This window comes from Anas acuta, chromosome 8 (assembly GCF_963932015.1).
Source record: "Anas acuta chromosome 8, bAnaAcu1.1, whole genome shotgun sequence".
Lineage (NCBI taxonomy): Eukaryota > Metazoa > Chordata > Aves > Anseriformes > Anatidae > Anas > Anas acuta.
In genome coordinates this window covers 3056450-3071516 of record NC_088986.1, presented here as the reverse complement: position 1 = coordinate 3071516, position 15067 = coordinate 3056450, and the positions used below count along the sequence as shown (strand labels likewise).

The 15067-nt window shown below is 40.7% G+C and overlaps 1 protein-coding gene across 9 annotated transcripts in view; it reads left to right on the top strand.

Moving 5' to 3' along the window:
• The window catches only part of PATJ (PATJ crumbs cell polarity complex component), a 145984-nt gene that overhangs the window by 95145 nt on the left and 35772 nt on the right, over window positions 1-15067 (top strand). For all 9 annotated transcript variants that reach the window (XM_068690720.1, XM_068690726.1, XM_068690728.1 and 6 more), the window contains 2 exons: window positions 8538-8610; window positions 11788-11880. In XM_068690720.1, the coding sequence (XP_068546821.1) occupies window positions 8538-8610; window positions 11788-11880 (166 nt within the window). The remainder of the gene's footprint in view (window positions 1-8537; window positions 8611-11787; window positions 11881-15067) is intronic.

Below are 15067 nucleotides of genomic sequence, written 5' to 3'. Positions count from 1 at the left end.
GACTGTTCATCTCAGGACTGCTCAAGAGTTCTTCTTAATGTTTACACACACACACACACACACACACATATATATATATAAATTCATTTGCTTATTTTGGAGTACCTGCTGAAGGCATTGAGATGACCCTGACTGATAAGGCCTTTCCCTTTCCAGCTTATTACATGTGGGCATCTTTTCTTTTACTCCACGTATGAAAATTTTTAATGATACCTCAATTCATTCACTGTAGTTCAGGAGACGTTACTGTTATGACCCTTGACACGGCATTGGGAAGAAGCTGCCACTTCCCAGAATTTGTATATCCACTAATAAGTTGGAACTTCATAGGTGCCACTGTTCCTGCTGTGACTTCTGTTGCCACTTACAACCATGCCAATTTATTAATGTGGTCTTCTGACCAGCATATACATCATGCTTGATATTGTTTTTTATTCTTTGCTCATACTCAGCTTACCCGTGAACAATCTAATAATCTGTGGGTGAATGCATATAAATGTGTACATTTACTCGCATGGCTCTGTCTGGTACAGCACACACAGAAATGATGGAAGAGCAGCATTAGCTCCGTGAAGAATGAGTTGCTATACTTGGCAGCACATAGGATCTGGGGGAGATTAATGGTCTTGCCTGCAGCTCCCGTGTTACTTTTCCCAGCTATTGAAAATTAAATGTCATGTACGACAACTCACTCACCATTACTTAATTGCATGTGGAAAATGTGCCTGGTATGGAGGCTCTGGAGGCAGAAGCAGAATGTATGAAACCAAAACCCAGGGCTCAATTTAGTGCTGCCAGGCAGCACTGAGAGCACGGGCTTCTGGTGATCCTGCCCTGCTGCCCCGAGCACCACAGCTGGCTGCTGAGAACCAGACTCCACGGGGCTATAACAGTGTGTGCTTGTTAGCTCGAGTCTCCATGGGTATGGAAAAGAATAAAAGCTGTGTGAGTTCTTACCTGTATTTCCCATTTTTCAGGTTATTTGTGTAGCAGTGGATTTCAAGGCAAAAAGTTGTCATGATGATCATAATGAGTAGATACTGAAAATACTGTTGGATGATTCTCGGCGCTCCCTTTAGGGCTTAAAATCAAAAAGTCTGCTTTATATGCTGATCTTGAGGTTATGAGCTTGTCTTTGCACTTCCAAAGAGAACACATCTCACCCCTGTGCTCTCTGCCGTGCATTGGAGTGCGCTGACAACTGACGTGTCTGTTCACTTGATCCAAGCAGCCGTTCAAACCGCAAAGAAAACAAATTCTCCCACCGAGAGAATGTTATCAGCAGCTAGGCCACTGTCTGTAGTGCTGGGAAAAAACAAGTGTTGCTTTCTTTCCTTTTTTTTATTTTTGAGATCAGCTGCTTTTAGTAAGAGGGGTGTTTCAAAGTGTTACCAAAGCCAGATTAGGATGTCTCTTAAAGGAGAAATTAGAGTAATTTTCCCATGCAAAATATATTCCATGAGCCCATTCTTCCCGTTCCTACACTTTTAGACTTCAAAATCAGTGGATGTGATTGAATGCATGAACCAAAAGGCTGTGCCATGCCCAGAAGTCTTGTCCACAACGCAGTTTAGAAGGAGAAGTTTTTGCTCGCTTTATCAGTTATTTTAAAACCATAATATAAGATGGAGGTACTGAAATGCCACTGCTTCATGTACCGTGGTGCCAGCTCTACTAAATATGAAGAGTTATGGGCATCATGAATCTCCATCCATCTCTTGTGCAATAGCTTTTCCAGCCAAGAACAGAGTGTAGCAGGCTGAGAGCTCTCCTGGTAGGTTTGCTGCTTGCCTGGTCTCACACAGTGCCTCTCGGCTCTCCGATGTGGAAGGAGCAGGGTGCTGTTAATCTCTGCTATGCCCTGAAGAAGCAGAGGAGCCAGTCACAACAGAAATACCTCCCTCCTCCTGAGCACCGTTGCTGATGCAACCTCCTTGTGCAGGCAGAAGGCCGAGAGCATGTCCTAGAGCACGTGGGAAGGAGAGGACACAACTCCCCCGAGCAAAATAAGGGACACTGCAGAGGTAATAGGGAATTGGTCTTCAGAAGGATGTTCATGTTCTGATTTCAACAGCAAAAGGCCTGAGTAGGTTATGGTTTTCCAGAAACTCATTATTTTACAGCCTAAAAAGTTCCTTTGTGCTTGACTGAGTTGATCTAGGACATAAAAGCAAAACTGGTGGGACTCTTAGACACTATTAAGTGTCCTCTTTGATATCCTGGGGCCTTGTTTTCTCAAATGAAGGATGCTCGGTGATAAGCATGCTGCTGCTTTGCTTTGAAGCAGGAAACTACATCAAGGTTTTCCTCTTCCTGGTGTTTTGGTTCACGTGCAGGGCAGGGGGATGTTTCCATAAAGTCTTTAATCAGTTACAAAAGAAGCCCAGGAATTCCTGGCCACAAGAAAGAGTTTCTGTGAGATGTGTAATATGGGTCATTAAGTAACTTGGTGTTTTGTGAATTTATTTTGGGGGGTGGAACAGAAAATCTCAGTCTGTTTTACTTTTTAGTAAAACCCTAACTGATGATTTGCACTATAAATATCTGCTCTTTTTTAATACCCTGGTAGTGTTACAATTTCATTCCCACACTTTCCTGAAATTTTTGCTGATGCGACAGTGCAATATACGCCGTGAGAATCACAGTCCCCTTGTATCTGAAGGTTTCTTGCTCTGCTTCGTGAGCATCTTTTCCTCGACTAAATTGACAATGATTATTTAAAAGAGTTGATCTTGGCTGGTTTCCAAAATATAGGTCTTAACACAGCACCATTTCCCAGTGCTCTCATTAATCACATAAGCTTGTAATAGCATCTAAAAGATTTGCAGTTGTAATGTCACTTTTTTTTTTTTTTTTTTTTGGTGCATCTTGTGCTTTGTGGCTTTCTACAGGAACAAATTTGAAACGTTTAACCTGCTTACATGGCTAAGCAGACAAACCAATCACCCAAGCACAGCATGGTCTCCATGAGACAAAATGGCTCAGTCCACGTGCTTCCTCTGACCAGTGCCCAGCATCATTTTACCTGACCTCCTAGGCTTACAGATGCAACTTCCAAGCTACTATGGCTAATATGGGCTGCCATAATCTGACGAAGAGCTTTGTTTCTTGTAGGAATCTCTATGCCCTAGTTCCCAAAATAGAATGGATTTCGTCCATTGTATTTTTGGTTCATGCATTAAATGTTCATTCTTTTAAGATGCAAAGTAAGACACTTGGGTTTTACATTCGTAGGAGGAAATCCAGTTTATATCAGAATGCTCTTATACAGGGAGAATTGTATGATTCAGCACATTCAATGTTTTGTCCACGCTCAATTAACTGCCTTTAATCTGTTTTGGTGCTCCACTGTTGGTATAATAAGCAGATCAAACATAGTTTGAAGGCTTGAATCCAAGTGAATGCTGCTGATTTCAAACCCTCGTCCTATTGTGCTTAGTTCTTTGATTCATTTGGTATACCTTTTTTTCCTTAAAATAAAGTTGTTTTATGCTGCAGTAAAACATGAAAAACACTGTAAGAATGCAGTACTGCAGGGTTTTGCCTGTTTAAGTAGCATCTGTTGATGGTCCAGAGCCGTTTTCCCACACTGCAGGCATTTGTTCCGTGACCCTCGCTTTCTGATGATGGGATTGCAGCTTCTCAGGGAAGCCCACAAATCTATCAGCTTACCACTCCTTCCCTTTCTAGGGGTAATTGTGAAGACGAATCTCTTGCTATTTACAGAATCTCCTGTTATTTATGATAACATGCAAGGGAGAGAGATCCCCACTCGGTCTGAGGATTGGCAACGCGAGGGCAGTGACTGGGTTGGCCCATTCTCGGTGCTGTTTGACGCTCGCCTTCGCTGCACCTTTGGCACCAAATCTTTGCTCTTTTTTCAGAGCTCTGTAGGTACCATTGTGTACTGCACACCAGTCAGCCTGGGCATTTTCATGCTTTAGAAATAATTTTTTTTTTTTTTTTTTTTTTCTAGATAACATATTTGCTCGTATTTTAGTAATATAATTTTTTTTTCAGTTGCTTTAATTGTTTAGGTTCCTCTGTTTGGGAAAACTCAGATAACCTGTGGGATGTCATGTGTGCAAGTTGGAACTTCCCTGTGGTTTTTCATAGCTTTTTACTCCTTCTTGTTGTACGCAGATGTGAACAAGTGCACAGTTGAGGAAGTTAAGTAGTTCGGTCTCCTTCAAACCTTTCATCCCCTAACCTGCCATTAAAATGAGGAGTTATTCATTTCAAATAGCAGTGTGCATTTGGATCTCACCTAGCTACGAGTGAATGGAGAGGAAATGGAGAATAAGAGTGCTCTTCTTTCTAGTGGGAGAGATCTTTTCAAGGCAATGCACAATAGAAAGGTCTTGCCTTGACCTATCTGAAGGAAACACTCAGTGTGGCTTTTCAGCATTCAACTCGCCCGCAGCTCATCTTCTCCAAAGGATGAAAACAAAGATGAGAAAATATGAGATCCTGGACTGATATCATTTTTCTTGGAACAAGTCGGATGTGCACAATCCAGGTTTCCAATAACCTGCAGGAGTTCGTGCAGCCAGTGGGAGGCCTGAGGTTACAGGGCAAACAGCATTCACTCGCTTGCTCTCCAGATTTCTTCCAACTAAGGTGTCATGCAACTGCGTACAAGTTACTGATTTTTGCCCTGATCCTTGGAATTCTTTGTGCTCCTGAAGAGCATCCCCAACCCCCTACAGAGCTTTTTTTGAAGTTTTAGTGCTGACAAACCCTGTAGTTGCCGGTGATTTGGTAAGAGGTTCATCTCCATTCGTTGAGATATCTAAAAGTCACCTGGACCTCTGTGAGCAGTTGTCAGGAGCCTCCAAGAGAGGAACTGAGTTCTTCCCAGCCTAAATGAGGTCATTCAGTGCTTGGATGAATTGCACTTCTCAGTGGGTCTGGGTTTGGAATAGTCCTGTTTTGTCACTGACTATGGAGGAGGTTTGGAGGTGAGATGCTCAGCTTTAGACAGGTGATGAATGTCATTCAGCATGCTCACCAAGTATTTCCTTAGCATTACATGGCAGAGAGCTGTACTATCACAAATCCAGGAGATGTATGAGTAGTCACAACTGAAAAGAGTAAACGTCCTCGAATGAAGGCAGGGAACCTGAATACAAAAATTGCAGACATGAGACATGGCTGAGCAAATAACGAAACCTGAGTTTCAGCCTGTAGCTTCTGGTTGTCATCTTTAGAAAGATAACTGTCTGAAACGCTTCACAGACTGCTCCATCCATGTGTGACATTCCTCCGAAGTGCCAGAGACAGCTTCTGATAAGGGCAGCACAGCGCCAGCTTCCCTTCAGCTGTGTGGAATGAATCATCCCTTTAGGTTTATATTTGCATGTTGATCTCTTTAGGTTTTTTATGTGCCACGTGTTTATGGTAGTTAACCATTAGTCAATAATAACATCGTTTGTCTTCGTTTAAACCCCAACATCTCCCCCTTCACCGGAGGTGCAGATGTTGGAGCAAAACTCCCCAAGTTCTGCTCGTCAGCCGGTGAGGAAGGACGGGGAGTGTCCAGGGGTCTATTTAGACTAGCAAGAAAGAAAAATGTAGTGAAATATGGCGATTTAATCAAATAAATCTGAAAGCGTATAAGCTTTGCTAAACTTTAAAGGGTCTTTGCCACTTATACACTGCTTTGATCTTGCTTCCCGTGACCTCTTGCAATGAGGACAACTTGTTTTGTCGGCGCTGAGCGACGCTGGTGCAAGCAGTCAGCACTTAACCTCCAACCAGATCCAATTCTGGTTTTCACTCAAACTCATCCGTAGAGGTTAGAAGCAATAAAAGTTCTTGCAGGAGGAGTGAGGAACTCCTTTCCCGTTCAGTTTCTTTGTAGCTGATGAGATGCAAACAGCTCCCTGGTACGCAGGCTCGGCAAGGAGGTGCCTTCCATAAACCCGGGTGATGCTGGAGCAAGAGCAGTGGCTTTTTATCCTTCCTGCAGATAACTGAGGGAAGTGATGGAGCCTCCCCGCCCTATGGATTGTGTCATACATGTCTTTGACCCTGCGAGTACCAAGCTGTGTCTAGACTCTGAAGGGCTCAGCCATGTTAACCTCGAGCGCTGGTAACTGAGAGCAGCTTTCTCGGAGGTGGTTCTGTAGCAGCTATTGGCAAATAAATTGGATGTTCATTTGCAGTTACTGTAATTTGAATATGATGTTCAGGCTTCTAAGCTGTCTGCTCCAGCATCAAAAGAAAATGATTGCTCCTTTTAGTTGTAAATAAATTCATGTTTTAGTTGAGGACACTCATGGAAGTGGAGAGCAGAAAGAGCAATTTATTATTAGATCTGACACTTTAAAATATGTTCCCTCTTTGATTCTGCTTTGAAGCATTCTCTTTTGAAGCAGCATTAAAGTATTCAAATATGTACGAGCCCTAGCAGGGGGAGATTACAAGTTGAGACATTTCTTAACCTTGTTTTTATTATTATTATTATTGCTCTTTTTTCAAGAGAATAAGTGTAAGGCGTTTTGTTACTCCTTGGAATAAAATTGCCCATCCATTTAAAAATGCATAAAAATGTTATCCCAGTGATGGGAGGAAAAAAAAATCTTTTTGTGCTAAATAGAAACTGATTTGTATAATTAATTACCTCCTCCCCCTTGTAATGTAGTTCATGAAGCTTATGTCTAGCACTTTGGAAGGGTATTTCTTACAAAGGTTTGTACACACCTTATTATTTCCAAGTTTACTCCTAGTTGCAAGGTATGCAGCCTGCATTGGAAGCTACACAAGGGTTGTTTTTCAGCCTGTTTGTGCTTCGTATAAAACACTGTCAGAAAAATTTCTATGGTCAAGCCAAAATTGCTAAGCTTCAGAGACACCTTAAGTTTGCTGATTTGTTCTTATAGGTTAGACCAGCAATGTAATTAAATTGGTATCTCATGAGGATAAGAGGAGAAAAAACAGCCTTGCCTAATGTGCTTTATGGGGCAAAGCAAACTTGAAAATTGTGAAATGATTATAAAATTCATGGTCTTGGTTCGGTGCATTCCTCGGATTTCTTTCTGTCTCGGCCCTCTGTGCATGTTTCTGTGTAACAGGGCACTCTGGTTCTGCTCGTAGCCGGGCTTCTTGCTCTTGCGAAGCTTCGAGGCCAGGCTGGGAGCAAGCACAAAAATGAGTGGCATAGAACCAATTCCTTGGGATTGTATGGCTGTTTGGTTGAAGATAAGTAAATGAATTCACCAACATTTGCCTGTTGGATTTGTCACGTCAAATGCCTGTGATTGAATTTCCCACACGCTGCTCAGCTGAGAGCTGTTGATTTATGGTGTTGTCTTTCCGCAATCAGAATGTACTGGCTTCAGGTATTTAACTCTTAAGAGATAAAATGAGACTTTTTAAAAATAAATTTCTATAAAGTGCTTTTAAGCATGTACTGGTCGAATATTTTATTCTAGAGGTTAGAGGGAAAAGTTGTGCTTGTGTTACAGTAACCTGGAAGGTAGGACCAGAAATCAAACCCTGGAGATGCGCTGCCTGGAAAGTCAGAACTCGAGATGAAAGGCATTGTATTAGCAGAGAGGCAGGATTACTGATTCCTCCTCTGTCCTGTTTTGGCAAGCAGCCTGTGTTCCTGAATCTTTGGCAAAATAGGGTTTGCATCATGCTCCTGACTTCTGTGTTCAGTGAGAGGCGTTCAACCCAAAGATAAAAAGGCATGCTAGAAAAGCTTCTGAAGCAAATTTTGGAGTCTTTTTTTTATATGCCTCATACTAGCCTTTAAAAATATATATCACTGAAGTCATATTTTACTTGATTCAATTTTACAGACGCCAAAAAAATGCAGAGCTAATTTCAAGAGCCAAATAATTTAAAAGGCATTTGAGGAAAAACATCAGCAAGACAGAATGCTCTGTAATAAGAAAGGCTTTTGGAAGTTAGAGTAATCAAATGTGGACTTAAGAATGAGTTTTAAAGAGGACAGAATAAAAGATGCCATACGTGATAAGCAACTTTGGAAAAATAATGCACTTGTGCATAGAAGGAATCAGTGTTCATCTTTTTTTTTTTCTCTCCTACTTTTTCTAAAAATTCATTCAAGTTTTTACATTGAATTTTTTACAAAAGACCACTGCAAATATGGACAAAAAAAAGAAAAAGCAATCTATTTCGTCAAAAGCAGGTTTCATAGTTCAGCAATGTGAATGTTAGACAAGTCTAAATAAGCAGTTAACAAGTATTGACATTATTAGAAGAAGCTAACAAAGTATTAACACATCTGTTGATGTGTAGGGGCCATAAACTCCAACTGCAACCTCTGATAATCCACATTAAATTAGATTTCCAAAGGAGGTAATGTCAAGATCTCCCAGATGAAACTACCGCGGTCCCAGGAAGGGATGTAATCTGCTAGCAGAAAACACGAGCGAAGATGAAGTGCTTTCCTGAGCTCTGACTCCTGATAAGAAGCAATTCTTTTGCCAGTAATAATGTTTTCCTAACGGACAGAAGTTTGGTCATTGTGGTTAACTGTAATACATCATTTGTTTGTTTTGCAGAAATGAAGATGCCGTCAATCAGATGGCTGTTACTCCTTTCCCATTGCCTTCCAGCTCCCACTCTTCTATTGAGGTAAGGCTTGTGGGTTGTTGTTCCTTTGGTTTTGCTTTTAATTTGGGGTTGCTAAATTAGGCTGATCGTCATTAGCAGTTCATTATAAATTCAAGCATCTTCTGTAATTAAACCCTGAATCAGGAAGTGCATTGGGTAGGAGTTTGACCTAATAGTTGTCACTTTCACTGTCACTTTTCTTTGTTCTCATCATCACTGGAAGGGCTGGCATGGCACTGATGACAGAAATTAAACAGGTTATTGCTGTACAGGAGGAGAAACAGTTTCTGCATGCAAACTTTGCTGTCTCCTATCCTGCTCCTTTTCCTTCAGGTTAGAGTAGCCATGGTCTTTTGCCTGGAATGTGGATTCCTCCTAGCGAAAATAACATTTTTCAGAGAAAAGCTCACACCCTCTAAAGTTCACTTCCCCCAGAATATTGTTTGCATGTCTAAAAATGGAGTAGGGGTGCCAGCAAGTAGCAGTGGTAAGGAGGTCTCTGTATACGTGGCTTCATGACAGCAGCATCTTGGGGCAATCCCAACTTCACTGAGAGCCTTGGCCACAATCTGTCCTGTGCCCCAGCAGTGGTATTGTATGTTCCTGCTCATTTTTTCCTGTAGGAGCAGATGTGAGCTGGTTGGGCAGGGAGCACTCGTATACGGTGTTGTAGCATGCAATCTAATGCAAAACCTTCCTCAGTCCAGTAACGTTACCAATCTTCTTCTTTACTCTGCTTGCTGCCTCAGCCCCAGTGTAGGCTGATTGCTCTCCTGTGCACCACGAATCCCTGCAGTGTCACCACGCTGGTAGCATTTTGACGTCTCAATACAGCATAACTACATTTTCTAGATAAAGCACATGGTTAGCCTTGCTGTTGCTTTTTAATTCTGTTTCTATTTGAGCTAGTAAAGCAAAAGACATTTTATAATTCAGTGGGGGTTTGGTCTTGCCTTGAACTGATGAATTCAGGTGCATTAAACTCGTGATACTTCAGTAGGCATCACTGTGATCCTGCAGCACTGGGCCACTCTGGGTAGTGCTGGATGCAGCTCATGGATTGCAAATTACTCTACATATATTTGTGTCTTTGGGTCGTACTAAGCTTTGTTTAGTCACATTTTGGTCTGGGGTCAAGTGACCGTAACTAGACTCCACCAGCATGTGGAAACCAAAAAGCTCGGTCTCAAGTGCGATGATCGCCTTTCAAGATAGATGCTCATGGGTTGAGTTTGGTGTTTTATTGGCAAGCCCTTCTTATTTACATTGTGTCTGGTTTTAGAAGTAAATGCTGGGTTTCACTTCTAGTCTAGCACCTTTTTATTCCGTAACATAACTGTAACCAAAAGATGTTGTATAGAACTTGACGTTGCCTTCCTTTGTCATCTATTTGTATGCTTAAAAAAAGGACTGTGCTTTATATTTTGAAATACCAAATAAATATTTAACATTGTAGTGTTTATACTGAACATGAATCTTGTCAGATCGTATTAAATAGCCTAGCTAAAGTAACAGAATATCAGGGAGCCATAGTTACCGTATGCTATTGTGTTAATCTTCATTTTATCTTTCTCTCTTCATCAAGGCATTTTAATTTTAATACAGAACATGATAAGCAGCAAATATGCCTTAAAACAAGGTCTTGCTTCATTGCATGGAGTTGCAAGACAGGATAAGGCTATGCTGGGGTGTAATGGTGCGGGCATACCACCAAAAGCAAAATAATGATTTATTGTGCTGAAAGATTGGTTTGCAAAATGTTTCATTGATCAGAAAGCCACCCCACCATCATCTGTTTAGTTGGGGGAGCGACATGTTCTGCTGCAGTCCTGAACAGAGTAAGCCTTGTAAGGACGGAGGGTGGTTTACTCCTTGTGCAGTGGTCGAGACATTTGCATGATTATAATTGTGCACTGTGAAGTAAAATGTCTCATGACAATTCAGAAATAATTTTTCTTCTGAAGATCTTAAAAATGGGTTTGTTGTATATAATTTATCTTGCACTGGAAGAGAGAGCAGCTCCAAAGTTGGATTAAAGGCTCAAATGTACTGAAACTACTTGAAGTAAATCAGAACGAATGGATCAAAAATATCAGATTCAGGATATTTTTAAAATATCCGGTCAGTTTTAAAAAGGGAAGGAAAATCACCACCTTACATTTTGCATGTAGCCAAATTAGTGAGAATTTAGACTTTAAATTCTCTCTCAACCTTTTCATGAAGATGCCATTTCCTCTCTATCTAAGCTTTATCATTGGTATGGGGAAGATATTTTTTCTTGCCAATACATGCTTCTTAAATACATGCTTCTTATTATATAGAGAAAATAGCAGGAAGTCCTGATCAGAAAAGCTTTTCTACCTAGTATGGTGCTATTTTATGTTCTAAAGGCCCTTTTTGTTTGGAACTCTCTTCAGAAAGGGAGAAACTTGTTATACCTTGGGTGCAGCACAGATGTGCGGCACAGGTTCAAAACCAGAGCTCATGTAGGAGGTGGTTCTGGAGCACATCTTGGTGAAAATACTGATGTCATCTGGCCCACTAACATCATTAATTTGTCCTCCAGTAGTTGTACTTGAATGTTATTTGCAGCGTTGTCGAGTAACGCGCAGACATAATTGAGTCCTGAGGTCCCATTTGCAGTTGAGGTTGGAGGCAGTGCTCCAGGGCTGGCTTCAGCCTGCGGAGCTTGGTGGCCACACGCTCTGTCCAGAGGAGCTTTGGCTTGGTGATTCCTCCAGGGCTGATCCATCAGTCCCTCTGCTACCAACCCTCTTGGACTGCACGAAGGAAAACTTGGATTCCTTCTTAATGCATTGAGCATGCGTGAAACTCATCCCCTCTGCGGAAGTCTGGTGGGGGTGGGGTCCCTTAATCCAAGCTCAATAGTTTGCACACTCGATGTGGTTTGGTCTGGCTTTGAAAATTGACCCAGATCTGCTCCAAAGTGCTAGCTCATGGTATTGGACCACCTCCTGGTACTTGGGGCTGGCTGGAGACTGAGGTCTGTCTTTCAAAACTTGTATCGCTTATTTGTCTCCTGACAGTAGGATGCTTTAATTGTGGATCTTTTTACTTTTTCATGCTGCTACTTGTTTAGAAAAACAAAAGAAAAGGTAAAACTGTCTATTTTTTTTCTTTAGCTGTTATGGGGGATCATAGCTCTGTTTAAAAACTGTTATCAATCCTTTCTACCAGGATCATGGTGGCACCGAAACTGCAAGCAGTGAAGAAGACCCAAGCTTGGATGTCGTCATGAAAAGCCTGACTGATGAGGAATCCAATAAAACTGTAAGTGACTTACAGCAACACTTAGTAACAATCACAGCTTAGAAAATGCCAGCTCATTGGCTTGGTTTGCATTTTAGCTGTGCTTGGGTTATTACGGCATACTTTTGTTGAATAATATCCAGAACATGCAAGAGCAGAATCCAACTTCTTGCTTTACATCTGTTTGTTCTCTTCACATGTTTTCATGAATTAAGACCTCAGTATAATTAGTAAAAATACTGAGGTTAAGTGTTTTTATGTACCATTTTGTCTTTCTCTTGATTGCTTTCTCAGTTAGAGGATTCAGTTTCTACTCTTGCTATCCATGTGTGACAAACTTCAGAAAAAAAGCATGGTCTGTAAATCATTTTCTTCTTTATATTCATAGCTTCATAAATTCTAAGGCCAAAATGACTATTATCATAATCTAGTCTTGCCTCCTGTATAACATAGCTATAGAGTTACTTTCAGTAATTTCTACATCAAGCCCATAACTTCTGATTTAATGTGTTACTGTCAGTATGCACTGTAATAAATACTGAACTTCTCGTTGATACAAATAGGGTTTTTTGTTTTTTAGTATGTCAGGATCGTGCGTTATCAGAAATCAAAGTCCTTCGGGGTTCAGCTTTAATCTCTTTTTTTGGATTCAGTATTAAAAGTTTGAAATGGAAAACTACTAAACATGCCGGAGAGTGACTAACCTAGAGGTACATAAAATTTGCTGAGGCAATCTTTTTGCCCAACAGTCCACTCTTTTTTCAAGGAGTGCGTTCACTGAGATTTGCTGTGTGCGCAGTTTGTGTGCAGGCCTCCACGAGGGAAATCTGATACTTGTTTTCCTAATTTTTTTCTCCCTGCTCCATCATGTTTTTTTGCAAATATAAGTTGAATATATATAATGTCCTGTAACTAGTAAATATTTAATTAACGAGTCCATGAACTCTAAGTGTTAGGAAGTAGTACGTGGTATTCAAGCATCAGAATTAACCAAGAATGTAAAATGGGTTTGTGTTCCTAATGGGTTACTAAGAAGTTTTAATTATTTGTGTTCATATTTGTTTGCCTTGTTCAGAGTTCTCCCTTGACGGGCTAGAACATAAAAGAATCAAGGGTTTTCTTGTATTCATTTATGGGTATAATTCACCTTTTCTTGTTGCTGGTCTTGCTCAACGTGGAAAAAAAAAAAAACAACAATGGGTTACAAAGTCATGTGAAAAACTTCACAAAAGTGGATAAAAAGATACAAAATATGTTGTAAAGAATGAACTTGATATAGGATATGTGCTGTGCTGCTTTTTGGAAGCTAATAGAGGGAGCATGAATTTAATGCAAAAAATAAAAACAGGAAAAAGAAATGCAGCAATCCAAGATAGGCACGGAGGGAAGACACCAATGGGACAACAGAGGACAGAATATATTGTCAGCATCTTTTCAAATGTGGTGAATCAAGAAAGAAGTGAACTGTTGAGCCAAAGGGTAGCAATTTCAGTATTTTTGACTGAAAGATAAAAATAAAATGAAAAGATAAAGCGTTGGTGGTAAGAGTGGTTCTATAGAAGACAGCAGAAAAGTAAGAGAAGACAAAGGGATACGTTTGCTGAGAGCATCAGCATAGTACTTTATTTAGTTTTTTGTTTTGACTGTCTGTACCAGCTTATCTTTCCACATAAATTTTTCACGTAACAGCAACCAGCTGCTGCAATTTGCCATTTATCTTTGGAATTCAAGCCATGGTGTCCAGCAGGCCCATAGCATTATCCCTGCTGAGGTATAGAGGGGAGGCAACCTGTCCCAGCTCAGTAGTGATACCAGGATATTACTCAGTGGCTATTTGCATACAGGGAACTTCCTGATTTTTTCCCATCAGATAAATGGCTGCTGAGAAGTTTACTAGGAGGTGGAGTTAGAAAAGTATTTGAATGCCTCCAGATCCAACTACTTAGTTCCTTGTGGCTTCAGTTGGGCCAGCCCGCAAAACGGACGCACAAATAAATGAAAAATGCTAGAGGCTAGCTTCAGAACCTCAGAAATTGCTTTCGATCAAGATTTTAAAGTTTCATGGCAAGTATTTCTAAGGAGTGTATCTTATTTTTGTAAATGCTGATGGAATTTGGTTGTAATCAGTCCCTTCAGTGGATATGGGTCATAGTGGCACTAAGGCTTCAACCCTGCAGTGCAAGATACGACAGCTCATTATTTTTAGGAAAAAAGATTTCTGTCTAAAGATTTTTCAATCTTTTAGTGACCGAGGCAAAAGAAAATAATGCCTCATTTTCCACAGTGTGTTGCTACCAGAGCCTAACACTTACTTCACCATTGTTACTGAATTTCTCAGGCATATGTCAGGAGAAATCAGGAATGTAAAAGTCAACGTGTAAGATCAAGTTCACTGAGTAAATAAAAAGTATGTGCTTATCAGCAGATCTTCTGCAAGTGCGTACAGCTCAAAGCACAGACAGGACGGCTCACCAAATGACAGCAGGAATAAAAAAAAATGAAGTCATTCTGTGTTGCTGATAAATTTGTCAGTCTCTCCCAAGATACTTTTTATTGTCACTTCATCACTTTAAAAAGTAGAAAGTTGTATAATGGGCATCATTGTAGAGTCGGATGATAAGAGGGGGAAAGAAAACAACTTTATTTTTGGACTGGAGCCAACGGAAGTGTTAGGCAAAGTCTTGCTCGCTCGTTAGCTGCCATGTCGAGAGGTCCTGGTGGCAGGTTGTGGTTTTCTGAGGGTGGTGTCCTGGCCTCTACAAGGTGTTGTTGGAAAAGAATTGATAGATGAGGGCTTTGGGAGAGACTCAGAACTTTTAACTTTACAGAGGTGAAAATGGCTTGAAGAGTCGTTGGATGTGCTCTGAAACACCTCACGTCATTAATGTCCCAGCAGTTTGCTGTCCTGGAGGTGGATACTTAATATTATTATTATTATTGTTAATAATAATAAATGCTTAAACTGATGTTAGGTGAGAACAGACTCACTTGAATTATTGACAAAGAGGAGGAGCTTCACAAAAATGCTTCTGGATGTACTTGGGGGAGTTGAATTAAATCAGGCTGTTGGTTTGCAGGCATATGACAAATGCTGAGTGCACAATTCAGTGTTTGAACGCCTGCAAATCTTCTCATTTTATCCAGACACCTCCATCATAGAGAAGACTAAAGGGCTTTAAAGGTGATGTACAATGCTTATGTGATGTGT